This window comes from Poeciliopsis prolifica, unplaced genomic scaffold (genome assembly GCF_027474105.1).
Source record: "Poeciliopsis prolifica strain line A6 unplaced genomic scaffold, Auburn_PproV2 SCAFFOLD015, whole genome shotgun sequence".
Lineage (NCBI taxonomy): Eukaryota > Metazoa > Chordata > Actinopteri > Cyprinodontiformes > Poeciliidae > Poeciliopsis > Poeciliopsis prolifica.
The window spans coordinates 4,508,938-4,531,857 of record NW_026562390.1 but is presented as its reverse complement, the minus strand read 5'-3'; the positions used below and the strand labels follow the sequence as shown (position 1 = coordinate 4,531,857).

The window sequence follows — 22,920 nt, the reverse complement described above, 5'->3', positions numbered from 1 at the left end:
CTCTAAAGTTTCACTGTGTTGGTTGATATTTTCATCTTTTGACAAATGTTGCCTATAGGGAACTTATAAGTGCTTAAGTTCCATATAAGTTCCCTATAGGCACTTATAGGGAACATTTGGGAGCCTTGGGGGAACAAAGCGGGTTTAAAAACTGGCTTTATCGATTCTTGATCCTTCATTAAGGTTTCTGCCAGTTACCTACAGTCCAAAACCATCTAACAATATTTTTTTTAAACCGACTTTAATTGGTCTTAGTTGTCTTTATGAGAATACATTTACAAGAAACCACTTATCTAACTACTTCTATTATAAAAAAAAAGAAAGTTTCTAAACTATAAAAGTAAGTGGCACATGACTTTTAAGACATGTGCCACGATTCTGAAAGCATGTTCACATCACAGGTTGGTCGAAACTGGGTGTAAACCACTGATTAAGGGATTTTGTGTCGACAGACTGAACTGTTATGTTCAACAATGGCACTGTTTACTCTCAGCCTCTGTTTCAGTTTTTAAAAGATGCCTCTCTTTTTGTTTAAACATGTAAATGAAGCACTCTGACACCACACATGTCCAGGTTTTACTTTTAATGAGAAAATATCCATAATATGTGTAGTATGTGTATACTGTGAGCCTTACATGTGCTACAAAATAACCAAGCAGATTATGAGCATACAAGTGGTTAACATAGGAACAGAGGTTATGTCGTATATTTAGCAAAATATTACTGGTTTAATCACACACACACAGAGACAGCGTGGGTCACACACTGACGCCTCTTGAGCTTCTAAAAGGAGAAAACTGAGTCACCAGCATTTAAAATGACAAATAAAACCATCTCTGCACTTTGGCTTCAAACATAAAAGCATCACCTTAATAATAATATATAAATCACACAGTGCAACAACTCCTCTGTGTGTGCATGGGACAGATTGTGAGAATAATCAATGACATTTGGGAGTTGATTGAATATGATCAGAAAAAGTTCTTGCAAATATTCCTCCTCATTTACCTACATGTGAATTATTAAAGATTCAATGCTGTGCTGAAATGTTATTTTGCGATTACGGACTCCGTATTTCTATAAAGGAAGTAAAGCAAAGTATTTGCTTGTAAGCAGTTGCAGCAGCTGATATCACGAGGAGTGGAGAACCGGTTCCACCTGTTGGGGTTTTTTTTTCCTCCTACTTGTCCTCCAGATTCTTTTCAGCGCCACACTACAATTTATCTAACATCTGAGTTTGTGGAAAAGGGACACAATTCCTTTAAAAAAGTAAAAGTGAAACATTAATAACATTAACTGAAGGTGAAATGAAGCGTTCAGGTTGCTCCCGGTTTGGGTACACAGAGGTTTAGTCCCATTTTGAAAGTTCGGGACAGACTGCGACCTTCGGTTTAAATAAATCGTTTTATCCTCATGCCTGCAACGTGGCAGAGAAAATAACCTCACAGGTCAGCTATGAAATAGAAATTTGCCTTCCTTTATAATTCTTGAGATTACCTAGGCCTAATAATTAAGCATGTTCCCACAACACCACTGCAAAACTGCCCTGTTCCTACGAATTAAAGTCAATCACTGCAAAAACACAAAATCTTAAGTTTTTTTGGTCTTCGCACTAGAACCTGGTTTAGCTTACTACACTTGAAGTAAGAAAACTAGCAACTTTTCAGCATGATCCAGGATATTAAATTACATAAATAAATCCTTAATACTAATTTAAAAAGTACTAGTTTGGATTTTTATGCTTAAAACAACACATTTCTATCATGTATTAAGTGTAAAAATCTGACATTGGAACGTGAGTTATATAGTTTTTTATCTATGTTAAGAAACTGCTCACTTAAAACAAGCTATTATATCTTGCTTAAAAGTTACTTGTAGGTTAGTTTTGTCATATTTCAAGAGTGCTAAGATACCTGCACTAGAAACCAGACAAAACATATTTTCTATGATGTTGTGTTTTTGCAGTGAAGCGATAAGTGCCTGGAGTTTTCTCCAGCTTTATGGACCATAGAGTAACAGAGCACCTCCCTCCCCCACTAGTTGCTGCACATTTCCAGTCAGCTGGCTAAAAGCAGCTGCGTATTTTTAGCCACAGCTCATTCTACTTACAAAAGACAAAAACCGTATGCGGGAAAACAAGACGAGCAGGGTGCAGAAATGTAGTCGCTTAATATCAGCTTAATATCAGTTCCTGCCGCTGCTCTGTGCTTGTTGCAGTTTGGGGGGAAAAGAGTGCAAATCCATGCACACAATCAATACTTCTTAAATAGATTTAAGAGCTTTTTTCCCCCCTCGAAATAAAATTTTGTTTTGGTATAACAACCTTTTTATAACCTTTTCAGTATCCCAAGTCAAATTTGATCTTCAGCCACATGTTCACACATCAGAAACACTTCACTGTAACAACTGCTTACATCTGAAAGCACAGGCCAACGAACCCAACAAAATTGAAATAACTGGTCTTCAGAATATGAAACAAACACTTAAGTCTACCTTAAATCTTAAAAATCTGTGAAATTTAGAGATTACAGACAAACTTTCAGTCAGATGTGGTTCCATCTTTTCTCTAGGTCCTATTGAAGGAGAAGTAATACAGATAGAAGAGAAGCAAATACATCATATGCAGCAGCTACTGATAGTCTAAGGCAGAGACAGTTTTTGCTATTGTTTTTTGCAGATTTACTTACCAGCATTTAACAATCCAGGGATGCTGTCGATCCGGCACTTTAAATTTAATAAAGATACTTAAACAAGTGTAGAAGTTCCCATCAACATTTGACATAAAGTGTGCACATCCTAAAACAACGTGGGTTGGAGAGTCAGTGGTGCCCTTTGGTTGAGTTCCTCCAAGACGCTGTGGTCCTTCTGCAGCGTTGTGAAAGTTTCAAAAATGTCGGAAATGTCAAAAATGTGTTCATGCTTTCTCTTGGCTTCGTCTTTCTTTCCACAACGCACACACACGCGCGCACACACCTGGTTCTCTTCCTGTTGAGACGTCAGGGTTTTCTAAAACAACCGCAAGTCCATTCAGCAACTCTCTGGAAACAATCTTTACATCTTAGCTCTTAGTTCAATCATTAAACTGCAAATAGATAAAAAAAAAAAAAAAATTATAAAATAAAAATTCAAAGTCACTCAGCGTCTACCAGCTTGTGGAGACAATACGCCTTAAATGTTGAAACCTCATCATCAAACCTCCGTAAAACCCTTCTAACATGTCAACTATCAAATACCAACCTCACTGTTACTACTTGGGTTCTCAGGTCCCCAAACTGATGCATCTCATCAGGCATCTTGTGATCATCAGGATACAGTTAGCATAATAAATACTGGTTAATTCGCCATTCTTTCCACCCCATCATCCTCATCAACGCACTCTGTCTCCTTCTTCACAGTCCCTGAAAAGAGTTGTTCACTCTTCCTCCTCCTCCTCCTCTTCTTCTTCCTCTTCTTCCTCTCCTTCCTCGTTGGCATAGATACCAGCTTCCCACTTCAGCGCCATGTTGCTCTTCCTCCTGGTCATCCTTGTTGCCTCCAGAACCTGAAGTAGATACAATGTCCAATCAGAGTGGAGCGTGGTCTGAGCAAACTAGTGAACAGAACACACGCTTTTTCTCCAGCAAGGAGCAGCAAAGTCTTAAAATCAAATTCTGACATGCAAGTTAAGCTGAACTCTGGGTGACGGCCTTTTCTGCATCAGCAATCTCCCAAAAAGGAACTTTAAATCACATCCATTCAAATAAATTTAAGGAAGCAACTCGAGAAGATTTTAACAATAATAAGCTTCTTGTAGGAAACCAAGTGCGGCATTAAGTTTATCTAAAGAGAATGTTTGTTTAATTTTAACATCTGAAGTCAATTATGTGTTTCTGTTTAAATACAGCAGATGACATGAGATGTCATTTCCAAGTAAGCAATGAAATAAAAAGTCAAGAAAAGCTTCCTCTCTGTTTTGATATCACTTGTTGATAACTCAGGAATGCTTGGGTTCCAGTTGTTCTCTAAAGAGTGTACCGCTAAACTGAAAGATGTCTGGGGACATCTGAGGGAAGCAGCTCACACTATACACTGAGAGAGGAAAAGGAAACAGCTGCAGCCTCCTATACTGAATTGTACAAGGTATGAAATACCTACATTTTGAATAAAAATAATTTTTATGCACAAAAATTTTTATGGTGAAAATTACAGTTTTGAGAAATGTGCACACATTAGGGAAATATTTTTTAAAACATTGCTGCTCAAATTATAGCACGATGTACTAACAACATAGTCTATTTAGGGACTGAATAATTATATAAAATGCAATTATGGGGAAACTAGTTGGACATTTGAGACTTCAGGTAACAAAGTATTTTGATACATCCTTGTTAGAAATAAATAATATTCAGACTGTACAATTGGCTTTCAAAAGGTAAAATGTAAATGAAGACACATGCAGAACCAACACAACAAAATCGAACAATGCAGTAAGACAACAAGCAGACCTGGGACCATATTTACACCCATTTTTGCTTCCTTTAAGAATTAAAACAAGATTTATATGTATAAAATACATTGGTTTCTTAATTCAAGGGACATACCTGCAGTAGTAAGTATCAAGACATTCAGCGGTTGTCTAACTGTGTGTAACCAAACACCTCTAAAGTTCAAAGACAAACAGGAGTGTGCAAATTTTTCTGACCCAGGTCTGTTTGTAAAGGCAGTTAAGGGAGCGGCGAGATTTCAGGGCGTATTGAATACCTCAGTGGTTACTTCATTAGCCCGCAACAAATGTGCGTACTGAGCGACCAGCAGGAGAGAAGCAACAGGACAGAAAAGTCAACACATGATGTCATCATGAATAAAAGAATCACAATTCATCATGTAATCAAGGTGAATTCAGTTTAAGGAATGTAAAGAGGTTTTGCAGTTTGCAAACTGTTACTTTGTGTGTCTTTCTTGGCATATCTGCATCATGTTGGGTCATAAAATGAAAGGAATCCTTTTTATTTTGCCTCATGTGAGATCTCAAGCTGAATATGTGGGAATAGAAAGCCCCGACTTCAGTGACTTGCTTTCACTTTGATTTTCACGCTTCAGACAGGGAATTTCCCCTTTTCTGTTGACCAGTCTAAGATCATGCCAGTTGCTGACTTCATTAATCTCAACATGTGATGTCTGAGGTACTTTCTGTAACTATCTAGAGGTTTCACAGAAGAGCTGAAGGTGCATTTATCCAGGGAACAAACAAAGGAGGATGGATGAAAGAGATTTACATCCTCTATTCTGTAATATTGCATTTGCTTATTTAAATCCTAAATGTGAAAATACTTACACTGTTGTCCTCCATCTTCTCTTTTCTCTTCACCTTGTGTGTTTCATAATCTTCCAGAAGCGTCTGCATCAAGTTTTTGGGTCGTGATCCTCCCGAATCCTCGCTGCCAGCATCAGACAGAGCCCCTTCTGAAGGGGAAGGGGAGACCGGCGGTGCAGGCCGAACTTTCTCAATTTTCCCTGAAAACCAAAAATCAAAGTGACCTTACGTAAAGCAGGTTGTTTTAACGAGCTGCTTCCTTTCAGGAAAATATATTCACAGATCTAATGTGTTGGAAAAATATCCATGTCCCTTACATTTTTGAACAGTGTGTTAGGTAACAATAACAAGCATCAACTGGAGCTTCACATCACAGACACAAAGTTGTGCATAACTATGCAACGAAAGGAAAATGATTTATAGTTAAAAAAAAAATAAGCTAATGTAAATCTGAAAAGTATGCTACGCCTTTGTAGTCAGCTTTTCTGAGATAAATAACGGCAGAAGAACATCTGCTGCAATTGCAAATGCAAGTGTTTTGGGGGATTTCTACCAAATTTGTGTAACCACAGACATAAATTGTATCATTTTATATTCTGATACAGTTCAGTCTCACTCAGAGTGGATGGAAAGCACCTGGCAACATTAGTTTTTAAATCTTTCAATGGATTCTCAATTAGATTTGGATTAAAACTTGACCATTTCATTATCCGATTAACTAATTAACTGTCAGAATAATTGATAAAATAGTTGATTCCCCAAACATTCAGCCCTACTATTAACTAACCTGGCGCTGTTCGTGCTGTCAGGGTGAGTCTAGCTGGCAGGCTGTTGCTCTTCATCTTGTCTGCGGGGGCAATGGCGCCGTGTCTCACTCCCGTCCTCACTGCTGCTGGACTGTTGCTGGGCGCGACGCTGGAACGGAAGACAACAGCAGGCTGCGTCTCCCGCTGCTTCTTCAGCTCTTCCTCTCTCTGCTGAGCGGCTCGGATCTCCTCCTCGATCATGGATAAAGTTTTCTGCTTTTTAGAGCGCAGGCGGAATGGGCCTTGAGCTGCTGCTTCCACCTCGGGGCCTCGTGACGCCGCCGCTGTGCTACGGAGCTCAGCCGCCTCAGAGTATTTGCTGAAGTAGCTGAACTCGGGCTTCTCCGGACTTGGAGGAGATGGGGGTCGGTAGACGGGGGTCGGTCTGGGGACGTTAGCTGGAACAGGAGCGGGAGCGGGGGTCGGAGCCGGAGCCGAGGAGGCGAGCGCCCGAGTGTAGGATGACTGGATTTTGATCCGTGGGCCTCCGTTTCTGGGCCTTTGCGGTGGGGAAACGGGCTGGGAAGGAGGAGGAGAAGGAGTCTGGAGCTGTGAAAGTCGGGATAAACTGGAGGACTCCGATGCCACTCTTTCACCAGACTGTGTGTCCGGCTGCGGTGATGGGATGGACGGCGCAGGACTGGAGGACGCAGGCGACTGGAAGCTGAGAGCTTCAGTAGAAGACACAGGTGAGGACGAGACTGGCACTGGACTACTTGTGGAGGCAGAGGATGGAGACACCGGACCACTGAGCTGGGAGGAGTTCAGCTCCCCTCCGTTCTGAGCGGCAAGGGCGCTCTGGATGGCGTTTTGGACCAGGACCCCGGCGTGGAACTCCAACTCGTCTTCGTTTGGGCCGCCGCCGGCACTCTGCCCGTTGACTGGAGTTGTGGGCTGAGGGGTGGGGGGCGATACTGGAGTGAGTGGTAATGGAGTTGGGGGTAGAGACGCCCCGCTGTCTGAAACATTATCCAAACTGAAGAGAGTTGTGTCCTGAGAGCGGACGGACAGCTCATCCAACCCAGAGTCAAACTCTTCAGGGTGGAATGGTTGGCTGAGATCTTTTCCTTCGTCCTGCTCCGGCAGGATTGTCATCACGGCTCGGGCACAGGTAAAGTCTTCTGCCAGCCCCTCGTCAGACCACGTCACGTGAGTCTCTCCGGTTTCTGAAACAAAGTCGCTGATGCCTGGGCTGCTCCTGGTTCCAGATTTACAGAAAGGTTTGGCAGAGTACAACTGAGGAGTTATGTTCTTCTTGGCAGCGCCTCCCTGCAGAAACTGCTTCCTGGCAGATGAGAAATCAATCTGCTCTTCCAGAATGTCCTCCTTCCTAGTAACATCAGGATCAAAGGTCACCATCGTTGGGGGACCAGACATGTGGGGCTGCAAGAACACATTAGAGACATGGCAGTGAAAATGAGATGAAAACTAAAGTCATCACAAGCCATCAGCTTCTTCATATTACAACATATTACAAATGAAAACTATGAAGAGAAATTTGTTCCAATATTATTAAAAGCAAAGTAATTTAAAAACTGAAATTTATAAAATAAAGTATTTCAAAAATAAAACTTGGAAAATTTGCAATGTGTGTACAACACTTGAATCTACATTAATGCAGTTTCCCATTTTGTCAGATTTTATTTTACTATTTTTTTTATTATTTTGTAAAAAAAAATAGTTGAACCTACTTGAGTGGAGTTTGTTACTTTTCTCAGATTAAATATTTTCAAATTATTTTCTGCATGTGTGTGTTTGTTACCTGAGCGTATGGATAGGGATGATTTTGTTTCCGCTGTTTCCTCTCCTGATATTTCCTTAGAGATTCCAGCTGGTCTCTGTCCAGTTGCTCTTCTAAAGGCACCTTAAATTATTAAACAGCCCAACAACCGATAAATCAACCTGTCAGGGGGTCAGAGTTCACAGAAAACCAAAGACTGCAGTCCTACCTCCTGAGGAGGATTCCACCAGCGCTGGGCGATACCAGGGTTCTTCTTGACTGCCTGATCTTTGATCAGCTCTTGGCGCTCGCGTTCCAGTTCCTGAACCTGGACAAGAAGAGCAGTTTTTGAAAAAAAAAAACTGTGTGAATATAAACATATTAGGTCGTAATGATTTTAATTAATGATTGGAAAAGGAAAAAGTATTCTACTCAAAGAAAAACCCAAGCAACACAAGGGTGTGTATTTTAGCTGTGGTAGTGGATTTACTGCACACGACACACATTACCTCCTCTGATGGCCGCCTCCTTGTCACCCTGACCTGCTGCTCTTCTCCGGGTGTGAAGAGTTTTGCTGGTCGCCTCTCCTCCTGAAACGCTCGCAACTCAAACTTGACTGTGCCATGCCCCGACTCATCTCCCTGGATGTGACCGTTGGTTCTTACGACAGACTCCTGGTGGGGGACCGTGCTCGACCTTTGCTCCTCCACGTTGATTGATTGGCGATTGTCAGACACACAGACAGAAGAAGATGTTCCGTTGACACTGATTGGTTTTTTATGGTCTGACAGTGAGGGGTTTCCATTCGTGGGAGTCTCTGAAGCTGCATCCAGCACCTGGTCCAGGTAGCAGATCTCCTGTGAACACAAAGTGAAGAAAATAATATTTTACAGGCAGAAATGGGAAGTAGGCATTTTGATGCAGAATATAGCTTACCTTAAATTGTACAAATATGTATCTTTTGATCATATTATTTCAACTAATTTGGACAAAAATTGAAAAAATAAATTGTACAAAACTAAAGACATAAAAATGAATAAATACTCTACACATGTTTTCTTAAATCAATCAGCATTTTAAGAAAATGACAAGTAAAAATTCAAAACATTTGACTACAGAACTCTGGAATTTCAAAATAATTACTTTACACCAGTAGTCATCCAGCAATAGTGGAGGAGTATTTTTACAAAATAAATGGAATAAAATTGGCATACTTGCACCACTTCGCTGTCTGGAGTCTCTGCTTTCACAACTACACTCTGGCCTTGGTTGCTGGGGCTTCTGAGGCAGCCATGTTGGATCTGCTGGCTCTCCAGCTCCATGTTTGAAGGCCTGTCAGTGATAACGCTGACTGAGTCCTGGAAACTGACACTCTTCACGGCTCGCTCTCTTGGTGAAGTGTCAGTGGCATCCTCAGCTGCCCGCCACGGGTTCTGCGTTGGCAAACAAACATGTGCTTCAGAAGGTAGTTTAGTCACAATACTTCAGGCTCAAAAACAACAGTCAAATCCACTTGGGAAGAAGATTAACTTCTGACTTTTCCCTGGACCCTCTAGGAAAATATATACACTCACATACTTCCTGTGTGTGTCAAGCTGCATTGCAGCAAGAAAGTGTTTAATCCTGTTATCTTATAGTGTATTGACTGGCACTGACCACTTGAGGGCACCAATCATATGCTGCTACATAAACTCTCAATCAAAAAGGCATTTCTAAACTGGTACAGAATAACTTGGGAAAATGATGTGTAACATTTTTCTAAATGAAACAAAAGTCTTAGTAAACTTGGACAAATGCGAGAGACAATAATGATGTTTATCTCTAGAAGTGACTCATGTTTTCAGTGCCCCTTGGTGTTATTATACTACAACAAACATTTATGTATTGTCCTGTAATTTTATATAATACAGCAAGGAAAAGTTAAAATCAAAGGAAAAGATGACAATCTGAAAAACATTTCAGGGCAAACATTTGTATTCAGAATTAGTTTCATACATCTACAACCTGAAATTTTTGACCATTTTTCTTTGCGAAATATCCCAAAATTATTGAGATTGACTGGACATAATCTGTGAATACCAAATAAATTCTGGCACAGAATACTAATTCAACGTGGGGTGCATTCACACCAGCACCAGTGTGTGAATGCACTCTAAACTTCCCATTGAGTTTAAAGTTTTTTCTGGCCTCTGTCCATGTTGAAGAGAAGCATCCCCACATCATAATGCTGAAACCGCCATGCTTCATCATGATAATGGCGTCTCCATATTGATGTGCTGTGTAAGGTTTCCATCACCATCTTCTTGGCTTTTTTTTCACAACAGCAAAATAATAAGTTTGACAGTTATTTAAAAATACGGTTATTTTTAAATAACTGTATTATGTGTAGCTAATGTTTCACTTTCACTGAGATTTTCTAGGAAAGTAATCCACCCAGGAATCAGAGCTCCTGGTTCAGTGACCCATCCATACCAAACATTCCTGCCCTGCTGTTCAACAGCAGCTACATTTACACACTCCTGTGCTTATGACCCACCCCTTTGTTCTTCTGAGGGTCTCTGACAAATAATCTATTGGCCTCCGCTTTTAAAAGGTCTTTGCACCAACTGCTTCTTCCATAAGCGTGTGTTTATCTCAAAGAGAAGCTGTTAACCTTTGTGTTTCCAAATTTTGAAAGTGTGTGTGGAGATTAATGAGGGTCACTTGAGTAAATTGGCTCACCCTTCAGTTAAAGCACGCAGTGGCATAGGAAAGTGGTGTTTGCAGCTTTTTCAGCCTCTAACAGAACCAGTGACAGAGCGGACCAGGACTTATCATCAATCAGAGGGGTAAATCTAGGTCATTTTCATTATGTAGTCCTTCTCTACCCGCCTGAATCCCCTCAATCCTCTTTTTGCATCTTTTCCTTCCTCTTGTGCTTCCTCTTGCCACAGAAACAGAGACAGCAGCCAAAGGAGTCACATGGTGGATTATAGCAGCCTGCTTGCTGAAAAGGACTTCTTGTCTGTCTCATAATCAGGCAAAGATTTTCTTCTACACTTCGGTGTGGTCTTCTCCACCCTCCCCTGAGAAAAAAATGTGGGTTTGAGGGTATTTTGCTCACTTATTTAGCTGAGTCCCATAAAAAAAAATACTTGGTCTTTTTGAGGTAAATACACCAGAACATTGGGTCTATTTTCCATTAGACTTAACAGACTTACAAAGATGTCCAACAGGATGACTTGGATTTCAGTCTGAAGTGAACTTGGCCGATCTATGGCATTTGAAAAATTTGTCTCTCTGCAGATATCAGAGAATAATCAGGTTGTAACATATTGTCTACCTCTGAATGAAGTGCTTCAGATTACTGAACAGCGTTTTAAAAGCATAGGTAATGCATGGTACCTAAAGCTAGCAGAAACATCAATGAGTCTTATCAAAACAGAGAGAAAGCACACTTAACATTAGCCTATCAGTTCTGGAAATGGCACAGCATAAAAACATCCAAAGGAGAAATTTATTGAAGACTGTAGTTGTGTGTTGAGTAAGATTTCTTTATGAACACTATTTTTTATAACATTGCGGTAGATTTAGCAAACGTGTTAACCTCTTGTTGGAGAACTGTATTGCTCTTTTCAATGTTTTGAGTATTTTTAAAACCAGAACACACTTGTTGAACAATCGCTACACTGTAAAGCGTCGAAATATTACACAAATACAGAAATAGCCAAACTCGACTAAAATCACCAAGTAGAGGAACACAGCTTTCAAAGTCAATACCGTAACATAATGACTCGCTGTGCTCAAGGTAGCCAGAAGGAGAGTTGAAATTTACAATGCAAATCCTGGATGTATACAGACACAAACAGGAAGCAAGGAGGATATTGGGTGAACCAAAGAGTACATATACTTGATTACTGGATGCAACACAGGTGAGTAAAAAAGTAGATGGGAAGCAGCTGTACAGTAGGAAAAAACAGAGGCACTGGTGAGGTAAAAAGCAACACTAGTGATTAACAATACATATCTGGAACATCTCAACCAAAACAATTAAACTAAAGTCAATATCCAATAGGTCTCTTCAAATTTTAATCAAGTATTACCAACATTTTAGAGAAACAGCTGTCAGATTAAAGCTGAAAACTAGGAATACATGATTTTTCACTATCCCCAGTTTCTTTTTCTTCAAGTCTCTCAGTTTTGCCTTTAAACAAGTCAAATGATTTTTCACTGTTAATTATGTCAGCAATCATATGAGAACCAGATGTAGCCTCTAATTTCACACTCCCATTGAGCTCACTGTATATGCGACACATGCATGTTTGTCCACACAGGAATGTGTGTGTTTGTGCAAGTGTAGCAGTGTGTGTCCAGCAGACAGAACAGAGGGGGAGGATATCCTTTTACTGCCTCAGGAAAACAGAACTAAAGTACAGGAATGTCTCCTATGCAACACAATTCTGCTTCAAATGCAAGACTGAAAAAAGGGTGGATGTGACTGTGCAGCGGTGCATCTACATCAGTGTCTGTCCTTATACAAGAGTTGTGAGTATATGATTTTTGCTTCACACTGAGGTGAACACACATTCCAGGCATAGCTTGCTCTCCTCAAGGCGCAGACTTTAATTCTTATGATGAAGGACAATGTTAATCCTTATCCAAGGAAAGTTAACAAGGAGCATTTCTGAGGATGAGTAAAAAAGAAAGTAAGGGCAAGTAAAAGTAAAACTGATCCTCAGTAGAGCTGTATCAGGCAGGACTTTCATTGGTATTAAAAAGGGTGGAACTGGGTGAATTATGTGAAAACACATACCAAGCACTGTTAGTCAATCGTGGATGTTTCTGAGCCTGCTGCGCTCCAAATCTACAAGTTGTCTCCATTCAGAACATCTGGAAATGCTTACACTCTGGCCGTCATGCACAAAAAACCCCGGCGAACACACAGACACATAAACACAATGTCAAAACATACGCGCTAAGCTGCATGCTTAGAGAAGACAGCCAAATCCATCCTAACCGGAAATAAGTCACATAATGTCTTAAAGCTTTGATCGTGGGTTTCTCTGTAAAACTTTCACCTCAATAAGATACAGCCCTAACTTTAGATACCACGAACAGTCTTCTATATTAGCTTAAATATGACAATTCGGATTTTAAAACTCTAACTTCAGAATAATCATTCCTGTGTCAAGCAAGTACAGTCAGTTCCTGGCTCTGTTTCTTGGATAAATACGATCCTGTGGAGTAACTGGACCTGTCTGCAGGTTTGGCCTCCCCTTCTCAGATTCAAACAACCTGGACTATGAACTCTGAGCAAACACAACTGTCCTGTACGTATTCATGACATCAGTGAATTTAACCTAGAATCTGTTTTTTCATCACAATATCCAAGCTCAGTGACATTTTAGCATCAAGATTAAATACTGAAGATTACATGTATTGCACATTAGTCCTCTTCAATAAATATTGTCAAAATACTGAAAAAAAACAGGATTCATCCTCACCTGTTGATCTCAAAAACACCAACGGATTCATCTATTTCAACAAAGTCGGTTTTGGATCCATGCTACAGCAGAACAATCATTTCTACCATTAGTGTGTCTTCTTCTCATAATCGTTATCCGTTTTCCTATTCGGTTCTGTCCACTTGGGTCCAGCCCTGATCCGTCCTGTTCCAGATTGTGGGAGTACTGGACTTTTCCGCGGCCAAGCCTTTTCCTCTCCTTCTTCCCCTCCTTTTCCTCCCCTCCCGTCTCTTTCCTCTCCTCCACAAAGCCTCTCCTTTTTGAGTGGCATTCCTGTCGGCTGCGTGGAGAGTCGTGATGTCATGGGCTAAATGGGTGCATACGGCCGTAAGCGTGCATGTTTCTCCAGATGCCCACATGTACAAAGCTGCCTACTGTGCAAGCCCTTACACACACACATACACACACACACATGCACACAGGCCTGAAAAAGCATCCACATTGCGCTTCCTCATCACACACCCAGGTTCCCTTTAGCCCTCCAGCTTCTATCAGAACTGGGGAAAAAGCAGAAAGAAGCAGGTGGGTCTGCTATGATGAAGAGATGATGACTGATTGGGGTGCTGGCATTTTCTTCTGTCATCATGTGTATGAAACTTGTGACTAAGTATTTTGTGAGGGTTAGACAGACTTAGTGGCTACATTCACAATTGAATGAAAACAATGAAACCTGCAGCCAGATTCTAACGTGAAACCGCTAAACTTCAAAATATTTTATTATAAGACAAATTGGGGCAAATAAATACTGATCTGAGAGGTTTGAGACTATATGAGCATAAAATCCAGATTCAACTGTAAATTATTTCAGTAGTATGGGACGTTAAAAACAAAAATGTCCACATTTTGTATCATTTTGAAATGTTTAAATTTTTTTTCTTATGAATAAATACTTGACATATTCACAGGAACAACTCCAGCATTTTTCAAAGGAGATGGGATGGGGGGGCATGGGTCCCCCAGATAGTTATGCTCATGTCAGAGAAAGGCATACATAAATGTAACACAACAAATAATTATATAATAAATATGGAATTTAGTTCCTTTCTGATCAGAGGGATCGACCAGATGGAAATCAAATGTCTATGTTGGTCTGTAACATAAAAAGTCAAAAAATATATTAAAGCTTGTGGTTTCTACATCAAATGCTGGTGTAGTGGTTTAAAAGTACTTTACGTTGCAAGGTACTTTAAATCTTGTCAACTTTCTGCCAGAAAAAATGTTAAAAACCAAAGGCTGTGTGTCTGCGGGTGTTTTGTGTGATCAGATACACGTTGGGACATAGGATCTGTGAAACCAGAGCTGACCTGAGTCATGGTTCACTTTCTCTGCTCACAAACACCACAGTAAGACGTAAAGGAGGTGGAAACACTTTCCTCAAATTTACAAGAGCCATTACAGGCTGCAGCAAACAAGCAACACAGGTCAGTATGGCAATACCTAGTAAGAAGGTGAAGATGTGGTTCTAGGCTGGTATACTACATTAATTCCAGTAAACAGTTCGAGGAAACTGAAACAGACCAACAACTATTCAGCTTTTTGCTGATTATTGTTCTTTCATGCCACTTTGTTTAAACTAACCTCAAAACGGAACCGTTTTGAAATGAAATGTACTTCAAAGCATGAGGTATTTTTTTTGGTGGACTTGTCTTTCATCAGCCCAGATCACAAAACAGTTACAATTAGACTTTCAGTTTAATGTGTATACTAATTTTGCTCCCAAACCGATGAAAATCAGAAGTGTGTGTGGAAAGCAGCAGGGTGGTCCATAAGTCAGGGAACTAATCTAATGTGAGTAAAACAAAGGCCTCAACAACAGCATTTGGGCCCTGTTAACAATTATACATGTCATCAGAATAAAACAAGTGGTGCCTAACCCACTGGAACAAGAGTCAGCCCCATAAAAGAAACATAATGAAGGTAAATATGAGCAAAACATGTATTATTTTGAAATGATAATACATAAGCTGTGGTCTCAAGCTAAAGGAAATATAATGAAACCCAATCGGTCACACAAAACTGGGGCACTAACCCAATTATGGCCCGTGTGCACCGGGAAACTCACATCCAGACTGATTTTCCTGTAACGTGGTCATCACCGCATGTCAGTGCTAGTGATCTATAAAGAGATTAGCTAATTACAGGGAGTGCAGGCGACGAACAAACTGGAAGCTAATAGAAGAAAAACAGAAAATAGAGGAGGTCAGGAGGAGGATAGTTTATTTACGTGCTTTTGTGTGTATGTAATTACTCGCATCTGGGTCAGTTTTATGAAACCTATAAACTGTATTGCCCAGAGCAATCTTAAGCACAGGAAGTGGGCTGTGATTGATCCAAAAGATAAATAATGAAACGATAAACTGTAAGAGCATATTGTAGTATTTAGGAAACAATAGTTTACACATTATTGAAGACCAGGCAGTCTTCTGTGCTACTGCTAAAGCATACCATTATATGTTGTTGAGGATTGCTATTCTATATAATACAACAACCCTAATTTTTGACCAAATGTAAACTTTAGTTGGGCCTAAAGGTGTTTGGATTCTAGATGGTGGCAGGACATTGTCCTTCAGGATTTTGTTGTCAAGAACCAAAGCAACACCACCACCATATTTAACTGGCAGTATAATGTTTTAGTTCTGAAATGCTGTGTTTGTTTCACACCAAAGTTCTACTTTTGTCCTGTCAGCCAGCTGAATATTTTTCCAAAGTCTTGGGGATAACAGAATGTTTCTTTCTGGGTCAACAATGGTTGTAACCTTGGACACCATGAATAACATTTGTGTCCCATCTCTTTCTTAAGGTCTAATCATAAACACCAACCTTAACTGAGGCAAGAGTTGTAGTCTGTGCTTTTGATGTTAGACTCCATTCTATATCACAAATTAAACTTTGTGGTTGCAACACTTCAAAATATGCACATCATAAAAAACTGTTTGGTCTACAATGAATGTTAGCTAAATAAGTACCAGGAATCATGGTTCTTTAAGCACAATATATATTTGGAGGCAATTGTTTAATGCAGCATAAAATGTTCAGATATTAAAAAAAGATTGTACATAATAAGTCATGTTCAGTTAAATAGAAAAAAAATAGTTTGAAGAGTTTGGGGGACAGTAAAGGGACATTTGCAGAGCAGAAAGGAGTGTTTTATATTTGCGGTTGAATTTTAGAACATAATTTATCTATAGTTTACTAGAACTGACAGTGTTTATCTCAAGAGTAAGTCCCTACAGGCAATACCATCTTTCCAAAAGCTTTCCTTCCACTTATGGAGAAGCCTTGTTCAACATCATGTTACTATAGTAGACATTTTTTTAAGAAACAGTCTAACTGCATGATAAGATAATTTAAGTAAAAGAAGAGGAGTACATGTTTTGTAACCTAAAAGTGAGACTAAAAGATGCAACATACTGGATAAAAGCCTATCACAATTCACAGGTCATTTCAACAGGAAATCAGGACATTGTGCACAGTCGTATCTGTGGAAACAGCAATCAACACAGGAAATAAAACCAAAATCTGAGCCCATAGAACAATAAACAAACAGAAGTTCACTTCAGGCAGCAGAAGTGATCAAAAATGGAACAGCTTGGCTCTGATGACTGATTACTATTAGTGACTCTGAAATGAGATCTATTAGCCAAACAAAATGGCAGAAACAACTAAAATCCAAGCTATTTCTCAGCAGAAACAGCTTGAATGTATTATAAAAGCTACTGAATGTGTATCTTTACAGCCCTCTAATCTGGCAGAGTAATGTCAAATTGCAGCGCTAATGAATATTAATAAAGGTAGGTCTCACCTACTCATCGCCACAGAGCATAAAACAAGAAGACTGAAATCATATGAAGGTCCCGTCAGGTTTGAGTGCTGAAAAAGAACGTGCAACATGCCTGGACCCATAGCAAGCTATTTGTGTCCCTTTCCAAACGTCTTTCGCCACCACTCACACACATCTCCGACCCCCACAAACTCCTTCCCAAAGCAGCAACAAAGGGCCACGCAGGAGCTTCGGTGCCATTCTCCAGACAGAATACTAATGCTGCACTCCACAGCAGCGCCTCCCCACACACACGGCCATGCTTGCAGACGAGAGCCCTTCAGAAGGAAGGTCTACAGCCAGAGAGTGTGGTGAGTTGTGTGCAAGGTCTTTAAACGCAAGACAGACAGACAGACTGATTAACATTCCCAACAGATGTACTGGACAAACTGGGATGAACATGATCTGAGGGTGACAGACAAGTAGTGCTGTATTATTTTCTCCTTAGACTAAAGGTTACGATATTGCTTTGGTGTGTAATTATGTTTTTATAATAATAGCCCCAGCTTTGTAATTAAAAACACTACTTATTTGAGCTGGTTGTGGTTCACTGTCTGTCTGTGTGTTAGATAATGTATACTCACAAAGTTGAGTAAACAGTGTTAGAGTACAGGTTGACCTCATCTATCTGAACTAATAACACAGTCAATTTGTTTCTGCTTCTATCATCCAGCTGTGTTAAACATAAACGTTGGCCAGTCTGTGTCACAAGGTATATCATAGATTTAATAAGTTATAGTTACAAAAAAAAACAACGTAACCCATTATCATATAGTTCTTATTGTTCAATGTCCTTTAATAAAATGGCAGAGGAAATTTTATCCGGCTGTATGGAGTAGTGCCACACGTCTTAACTGTTTCGGCTCATTAGTATCACACATGGTTCTTGTTTATAAGAAAGAAAACTGGCTGTTTGGAAAATCATAATGTAAAAACTAAAAGAGAGTCGGTCATTAAACAATGTCATGTCAAACATCAGAGTGCAGGGTAGTTAAAGATTTAAACTTAATTAAACAAATATTAACTCCATATTTTGCTTTACTCTTCCAACTCTGTACATCTGATATAAATCTTTTCAAACTACCACTTTGGCTGAAATAGACTATATTTATCTCTCTACTTCCGATTTAAGTAGAATTTAGTCTTTCAGTTTTCTAAATAGTTAAAGTAAACTTCTTAAATCATTGTTATAAGAACATTAAACCTCTGAATCTGATTTTAAACAATAGGGACTAACTTGTATAATAAGAAATAGCTGATAAAAACTAAATTTCATAGATAGCTATTATGTCAATTTTAGCTAAATAATGCAATAAGAGTTGTGCTTCGATTTAAAATAACATTTTTTGTGTTAAATACACAAATCTGTGAAACTGTGGCATATTTACTCAAAATTATTATATTTTGAGAATCTCATGATTAACTGGACAATGGGATTAGCGCCTACCATTTTCAATGAGACCAATGAGAACTACAGTATGGTTTCTTGTAAAAAAGATCTAAATCAATTAACTGTGGTCAAGATGAATACAGCAGATTTGACAAAATAATCTTAAATGAAAAACTAAATGTTTGTTACAACAATTTAAAGAGTTGTACAAATAGAGACATAATAAAGACATCAAGTATTTAAAAAATATTCTACACACATGAACCAAAACAAACCCAAACTGTAAAGGTTGTTTGTTCACCTGAGCCAATTCCATATTAATAATAAGAATACATCTTACTACAAATACAACCAGAAGCACTTCAGCGTGACCAGTGTGCTCCTAAAGAGGCAGTAGTTTTGGCAGTTCATGACGGAAAGACGTAAGTAACAAACTAAAAGAAACAAACGTTGCTGTCCATCAGTCCGGGAGGCTTGAATCACTTTCCCAAGACATTAAAAGTCCATCATATTAAAGGGACACAGATTATACACCAGAAAAGAATGTTACCACTACAGTCACCAAGCTTCCCGAGAGTGAACGCCCCGGCTAATTCAACACAGGGTCAGTGCGTGTAACACAGAGAATGTGCAAAACCCCAAACGCTCCACCTATTTGCAAAATATCAAACATATGACTCATTAGACGCTTTAAGGACGAGGCACCACTTTCACAACAAAATGGAAGCATGACTCAGGTTTGTTAAGACTGTATCTAAAAGAACCTCAAAACTTTTTGCACAATGTCTTGCATTTTATTATTGTTCTAAACCCAATATTATGAGCAAAGACATGAATAACTGTTGATCCAAGTTGTTTAGAAGATTCTTTTTGTAAATAAACTTGTAACTGCTCCAATGAGAAACATGTCTCTTAAGTTTAAGGTATTTTTCTCAGCTGAACCTTCCAGCAGCCACTCAATTAGTAAATGAATATCACTGAGATCATCATTTCCCACTTTAAGAAGGAAACTGAGATCAGGTCTAAGAACTTCCTTGAAATCCAGAATAATATTTATGTAAACGCACCTTTCCGACATTTTCTCTGTCTCCATTATTCAACAGTTCAATTCACCTTGCAGTCTGCTGCTGAGCAGATTGCTTTGTTTCATATCAAATTGTCACATCACAAACACACAACAGAACACCAACAATGCATTGCAATGATTTGTTCTCCCTCATTCATTGCTGAACTGTTTTAAATTTTGAGCCCTAAAAGGGAGGAAGTGGCAACAGAGCTGCCAAGAAGGCATTTTTTCTTTGAACTCATGACTGAATGAAAAACTGAAGGTAGGGAAGTTTGAACAAACACAAAGGAAGAAACTGGCAGAGAAGAATTGCGATTTGGAGCTTTTATGTGGCTATATGTAAGGATGAGGAGAAAAGGCCACAAAAATATAGCCCTAATCCTCTCCCAGCATGAATCAAAATACTGTGGTATTTTCTCCACAGGACACAGAGTTCATAGACCACACAGAGAGCCTAAATGCTAACAGACCATTTGGCAGCTTTTTTTTTTTTAAATGAACATGACATTTCTTTTGGGAGAGGCAAACACACGAGTGCACTTGTAGATTGTAAGTAAAGCTTCGGTAAATTTAGTTAATTTTAGATTTAGGCCTACTTTAAAACTTGCATAAGCACTGTCATACAAAATCAAGTTCAAATCAAAAATAAAGACTGAAATTATTAAAGGCGTAAAATCAACTGTTTCAAAAAGAACAAAGTTTTCAAGGTGTTTGTGTCTACAATGAAATGTCCTGCATTTCCATGCTGTTGCAAGGTGTTTATTCCAAACCATGACATAAAGCATGTTAACATGTGTGTTGTCAGGACAGAGTGAATCTTCTCACTGTGAATGTTCTCACTGTGAGCTTATAGCATTAACCTGCCCTGCAGTGTGTGGCCCTGAGAGCTGCACCGAGCTCATCAGCAGACTATTTCTGGAAACTAGCTCATTAGTCTCAAGTATTTAGACAAAGAAAAGAGGCTTCACACTGGACTAAAACAGTCCACAATAAACAAGTCTGGGCTTGAGGTTAGCAGTGTTGGCCAATTATTTGAATGACACTATCTTGTTGCATTATCTTTATTTTTAATTTTTATAACTAAGAGATTAAATTTTCTATAAAAACTCACAACAAAATATTTACATTGATGAATGTGAATATATATGATTTGATATACAAATAGTTTCTCTGCACTTAAATGTATATCTGTACAGAATAATTATAACTTTTCAAGTGTTTAGTGGCTAATATTAGGTATTTAACACTTGTCTATTTCAGGCTTTGTTCCCTTTTTATGTCAACAACCACAGAGAAAATAACATTCTTGCTAAAACAGTCGAATGTCGTTTGGGATCTTGCAATAAGCTACAAAATGTCTGCTGCTCAGTCTTTGCCCTCCAGGCTTAATAAAAAAAAAAAAAAATCACAGCATCTACAGCTAAGACCATTTGCTTCAACTTCACGGGTCCTCCTTGACTTCTTCCAAAATCTAAGTGCTCTGCACATTATAAAATACCAATCTGGACGGGTTCTGTCTAAGAGTCCATACAAGGCAACTTGAGGAAGAATGAGCCAGACAGACTATTATTAAACTGGTAAAGGGGAGAAAAGAGTAATGGGATGCACCAATAAGGAAATTTGGGCCGATATCGATAGCAGTAACAGTTGAAATGCAAAAACATCCTTGAGGTTTTATTACTCAATAGGGCTTTGAGGTTACAACACAGTTTCACATAGAAAAATAGGCTCCCTTTTCTCATATGCAAGCTCTAGGATGGAAGGATTTTGCATTAATTCACCATGAAAGTGATCTTCCAAATTAAAAACATTCAAACAACCAACCATGAAATGTAAACCCGCGTCTCGCCTGGTGTGACACTGTTTCAGCACTAGGTGGGACTTGTTAAGAGTCCAATGACAATTTGTTATTTACTCATTTTCTGGTGAAAATTATGCCCGATATGAAAGATACATAAGAGACATACTGCTTGCCAGAAAGATTCCATTAAATTGACAATAAGCTTACCATACACTAAACACACCCACTTTACTGCTGACATCACTGAAAACTCAAACTGTGGACAACTAATTAAAATGACTCCAAATTCCTGTCATCACTAACAGCTCTTCTTATATTACATTGTGTGAAGTTCTTCAGACAATAAGTCAATTCTTCCTTTTTTATGTCATGGCGCAGTGTCTTCCAAGTAAAAGTGGTGAGAACTTATGAAAGATGTGTTTTTCATTGAACTGCATTTACCCAAGAGTGACATCTGCAACGGATAATGACATCATCACAAGCGTCAAGTGATTTTAAACATATACAAGAAAGTGTTAAACTTCCTTTTAAATCCTTTTTCACCACACAAGGATTTTTTGTCAAGAAGGTTTCTAGCCAAATAAACATTCTTCTGTTGTTTAGGTCTAAAAATGAAACTGGATGACAATTGAAATTGGAGGAAGCAACTCTAACCCTGGAAGTCAACACTTTCCTGGACTCCCAGAACAAAAGATAAAACTCTTTTTACTTTAATTTCAATGTAGCTGAGAGTGGCAAAAGTACAGCTTTTTTCCAAATATTGAACCAGTTTCCTCTGTTTTTTGCACTTCATTCATATCATCTGTGTGTCTGAGTGTGTTTGTGTAAACAGTGTTTGTGCTAGCAGGTATTTTGTGCTCTACTTTGTGTTCAATGAATGGTTTGTGCTGCATAGTACAACAATAATAATCGGTGGATGTTGTGGACAATAGTGGGCAATGGAGGTTGTGTAACTGAAGCCATTATATGGCCGAGTCGCATTGTTGTGTTTCCTGAATCTTTCAAATTCTCTTCCTGTCTGGAACACAAATATAATCGTGATGAAAATAACCCATGTCTAATATGGATGCTCTAAAAAGTATTTTATTTAGCTTAAAAAAGAAGGATTAAAGCAGAGCCTTATAAAAATGTTTAAATTGTGACAACATCTGAATCTATAAGTGGTGGGAGACAGAAAAAATCTGCTATTTGATGCATGGAGCTGCATCTTACCCTTACAAGCTTTGATTATCTGATCGCACAAGACGGGCCTCTGAAATGAAGCAAGTGTGTCACCTGAAAAGTCTATGGGGAGTATCACATTCAAAGAGAAAATCAATTGGACAAAATATGCAGGATGTGTGAAACTGAAAGCAAATATTTTGAAACAAGAGGCATGACCCAAAAATGTAAGTAAAAAAAAAAAACTATGAAACTAGCAAAAATACCCCCTATCTCAGAAAAGTTGTTGAAAAGTTAATTCCTATTATTGCAGTGATGGGGGTCCATCCATCAAGAGTTGCTGAGTATCAGGATTTTTC

At 39.0% G+C, this 22,920-nt stretch overlaps 1 protein-coding gene across 3 annotated transcripts in view; it reads right to left on the bottom strand.

Moving 5' to 3' along the window:
- Positions 1 to 568: 568 nt before the first annotated feature.
- Positions 569 to 22,920, bottom strand: part of LOC129366317 (A-kinase anchor protein 2) — a 78,760-nt gene continuing 56,408 nt past the window's right edge. For 2 of the 3 annotated variants that reach the window (XM_055040096.1, XM_055040098.1), the window contains 8 exons: positions 9,034 to 9,252; positions 8,329 to 8,676; positions 8,049 to 8,147; positions 7,862 to 7,963; positions 6,081 to 7,482; positions 5,315 to 5,493; positions 4,741 to 4,779; positions 569 to 3,541 (listed from right to left, as the gene is read on the bottom strand). In XM_055040096.1, coding sequence (XP_054896071.1) covers positions 3,413 to 3,541; positions 4,741 to 4,779; positions 5,315 to 5,493; positions 6,081 to 7,482; positions 7,862 to 7,963; positions 8,049 to 8,147; positions 8,329 to 8,676; positions 9,034 to 9,252 — 2,517 coding nt within the window. In that variant the 3' untranslated portion in view covers positions 569 to 3,412. The remainder of the gene's footprint in view (positions 3,542 to 4,740; positions 4,780 to 5,314; positions 5,494 to 6,080; positions 7,483 to 7,861; positions 7,964 to 8,048; positions 8,148 to 8,328; positions 8,677 to 9,033; positions 9,253 to 22,920) is intronic. The other variant, XM_055040097.1, reaches the window with a different exon arrangement.